Source organism: Odontomachus brunneus, unplaced genomic scaffold, assembly GCF_010583005.1.
Source record: "Odontomachus brunneus isolate Ranch 3 - 2012 unplaced genomic scaffold, Obru_v1 Obru_scaffold_396, whole genome shotgun sequence".
Classification (NCBI taxonomy): domain Eukaryota; kingdom Metazoa; phylum Arthropoda; class Insecta; order Hymenoptera; family Formicidae; genus Odontomachus; species Odontomachus brunneus.
The window spans coordinates 13,741-16,638 of NW_022639846.1; the positions used below are offsets into that span (position 1 = coordinate 13,741).

Sequence of the window (2,898 nt, forward strand, 5' to 3'; positions counted from 1 at the left end):
GTGTTCCGTACGGAACGTGTATGTCCGTACAGAACGTGTACGACGGGCAACCGGGCCCCAGGAGCCGCACGGCTCGCAGTCGCCCGTCTCTTGCCGCCGGTTCGCGTTGTCGCCGCGACGCGGCGACAGCGTCACCCGGGCCGTCACTCGCAGTTAAATTTTAACTCGGCGCCTATATAAGTCGCCGCGCGCGACGACTCGATGCCTTTAGAGTGCGTTCGCACGTTGGGTCATTAGTTTTTTGAGTACATTTGTACAGTTCCTTAGAGTGTCTACGACACGTTGGTTTACCTCGCATTAAGGTATTTTGGTAACTCCACGGATCCTCCACCTTCTCGATATTTCTGGCGATTGTGAGAAGGGTTCGCGCGACCATTACGGGATTACTTCGGAGCCTCCACCGCGGTGGACACTTCCCGTTGCGATATCTCACATATTGCAAATGTCGTGCCTCGGTGCGACAAAAGACGTTACTGTCGCGGTCACGACTCCGTGCGAGTCTCAGTTCTCAACGAGAACTCAGTCGCGGCCGCAGTATTAACGCGAGCCACGCTCACCTCTAAGTCGACACAAGACTTAGGGCGGTATTCATAGTCGGATCTTATATATAAGATTATCTTAAGAACGATCTTAAGATGTCACCTAGGGTGCGTTCCGTTTCACGCATTAAGCACATTGATCGCATTAAATGCGTTGCGCGCATTGATATTGTTCCGTTTCGTAAATGTGCATGATGCGTTTTTGGAAACGGAACGGTTTTCCATGCGTTTGATGCGAATCCAAAATGGATGCTACAAGTAACCTTACAGGTGACAAGATATTATCACCATTAATTTCATTTTTCTTAATAAACAACTTTGAAAAAGAATGTAGTGATTCAAATAATACTGATGATAGTGACAGTGAAGATGAACTGCAAGATATTACAAATGAAGAGTTGGAATTGATTTATTTTTCATTAATGGTTGCTGAAACACGCGGAGAGACCGTGTTTAATGAAAAAATAGATAATTATGTTGAGCGAGTTGTTCCTGGTTACTCTAGAACAATATTCAAAGAACATTCTCGGTGAGTAAAATATATATTAATGTTAAAAAAATAATATAGGAAAATATTGTCTATATAAAAATATTGTGATAACCTTCAAATCACAAATGTATTGTTTTATTAAATAGTTACAGAAATGATTATATTTTTAAATAAATGTTATATTGTGTTACTTTAGAATGTTTCCTGAGACCTTTGAAATAGTGCTAACAATAATTGGCCCAGGATTACATGCGATAAATGTATCCTCTGGCAGAAAATCAATATCAGAGAAAAAGCAACTACTTATCGCTATTTGGTTTATGGCTACTCCTGATTCTTATAGGTATTTACATGGAAAAATATATATTATAATGAAAACTGTCACATTTAATTTATATGATATGTACATCATTATTTCAGATCTATAGCGACAAAATTTGGCGTAGGCAAAGCAACTGCTTTTCGAGCATTAAGACGTGTCACATATGCTCTCCACTGTGTTGCACCTCAATTTATTATATGGCCAAAAGATCAGGTTGCCGTAAATGTAATAGAACAATTCGAGAAATCATGCGGTTTTCCCAATGTAATCGGAGCTATCGATGGGACACATATTAAAATCCGAGCTCCCTCTGTAGATGCAAACTCGTACATAAATCGAAAGGGTTTTCATTCTATTAACGTACAAGTAGTATGTGATTCTTTTGGACGCTTTACACATGTATATGCTGGACAGGTTGGATCGGTCCATGACTCTCGAGTTTTTCGAAATTCTTCAATAGCCCGTTTTGTTGAATTTCCTGAAGAATATTTTCCAAGTAATTCACATATTATCGGAGATGCCGCATATGGCATTCATCCTCACGTAATGGTACCTTTTCGGGATAATGGACATCTCACAGACCGGCAAAAAAATTTTAATTATTGTTTGTCATCCACGAGAATGGCAGTTGAACGTACTATAGGATCCCTGAAAATACGCTTTAGAATACTTTTAGATTGTTTGCCACTAACAAACACCAAAAAAGTTCCAGAATTTATTTTAGCATGCTGTGTGTTATATAATATTTGCCTAATTCAGAATGATGAAATGCCCATAGGTGTGCAACTTAGATTGAATGACGACGTTGGCCCTGCATATGCCGATGGCAATGCAATAGAATTAGGCAAAGAAAAACGAATAACAATCATGAATGCATTACCAATGAAAATATAAATAAAAATATCGTGTAATTAAAATAAGATAAATATAAAAACATGTAAGATTTTCATAAACTGTATTGAATATTTTGTCCATTTCCTGATGTACAAGTATATATACAATTATAACTAAATTTCGTTAGTATATAACTGTACTTATTAGAGTAGTAGTATGTAATTTTAGTAGTATTATAAATTTGTATAGAGTTTTAATAAATAAGGTTATAAAAGATGAAATTTTATGAGGCTATTTATTATATTTATCAAATATATATAATTATTATAAGTATTATATAAATATAATATTAACTTCTAATATCACAGTGCACAATCAATTGCACTAACGGTAATAACTGTTTCGATTTTTACTTTTTATTTGTTAAATTCTGCAGGACAGAAAGTAATGCTTTTTGTATCTCCATCTGATCATTATGCATTTTTTTACGCTCTTTTTTCCTTTCTTGGTATTTTGCTTCCCTGTCTTCTTCTCTCTTCTTCTTTTCATCGTCTCGCTGTTTTTTCATATCTTCCCTCTCCTGTTTTATATTCTCGATGTAATTTTCTAATATACTTTCAACCCGTCTTTTTTTAGGTGCATCTGTAATATATATTAATATTAATGTTGACAATATTTATTATGCATAACAGAGAAAGTAACTTTTACTCCAA

General features: G+C 36.2%; 2 protein-coding genes across 3 annotated transcripts in view; one reads left to right on the plus strand and one right to left on the minus strand.

Moving 5' to 3' along the window:
• Positions 1–217: 217 nt before the first annotated feature.
• LOC116853633 (putative nuclease HARBI1) lies at positions 218–2,465 on the plus strand. 2 transcript variants are annotated; one of them, XM_032834770.1, is made up of 4 exons: positions 218–809; positions 898–1,068; positions 1,226–1,372; positions 1,450–2,465. In XM_032834770.1, the coding sequence occupies exons 2-4, from the start codon at positions 962–964 to the stop codon at positions 2,243–2,245; spliced, it is 1,050 nt and encodes a 349-aa protein (XP_032690661.1). In that variant the 5' UTR covers positions 218–809; positions 898–961; the 3' UTR covers positions 2,246–2,465. The 2 variants fall into 2 exon arrangements, with proteins under 2 accessions (XP_032690661.1, XP_032690660.1); XM_032834769.1 differs by having other exon boundaries at positions 218–1,068.
• A 129-nt stretch (positions 2,466–2,594) lies between these two features.
• The window catches only part of LOC116853634 (zinc finger protein with KRAB and SCAN domains 2-like), a 4,559-nt gene continuing 4,255 nt past the window's right edge, over positions 2,595–2,898 (minus strand). The window contains exon 6 of the mRNA XM_032834771.1: positions 2,595–2,689. Within this exon, the coding sequence (XP_032690662.1) occupies positions 2,595–2,689 (95 nt within the window). The remainder of the gene's footprint in view (positions 2,690–2,898) is intronic.

Bases quoted from the DNA above. Each gene is read 5' to 3' on its own strand.
- LOC116853633 (XM_032834769.1), top strand. From the start codon at position 785: ATGGATGCTACAAGTAACCTTACAGGTGACAAGATATTATCACCATTA. The intron at 1,069-1,225 runs GTGAGTAAAATA...GTGTTACTTTAG, and splicing joins ATATTCAAAGAACATTCTCG to AATGTTTCCTGAGACCTTTG. The intron at 1,373-1,449 runs GTATTTACATGG...TCATTATTTCAG, and splicing joins GCTACTCCTGATTCTTATAG to ATCTATAGCGACAAAATTTG.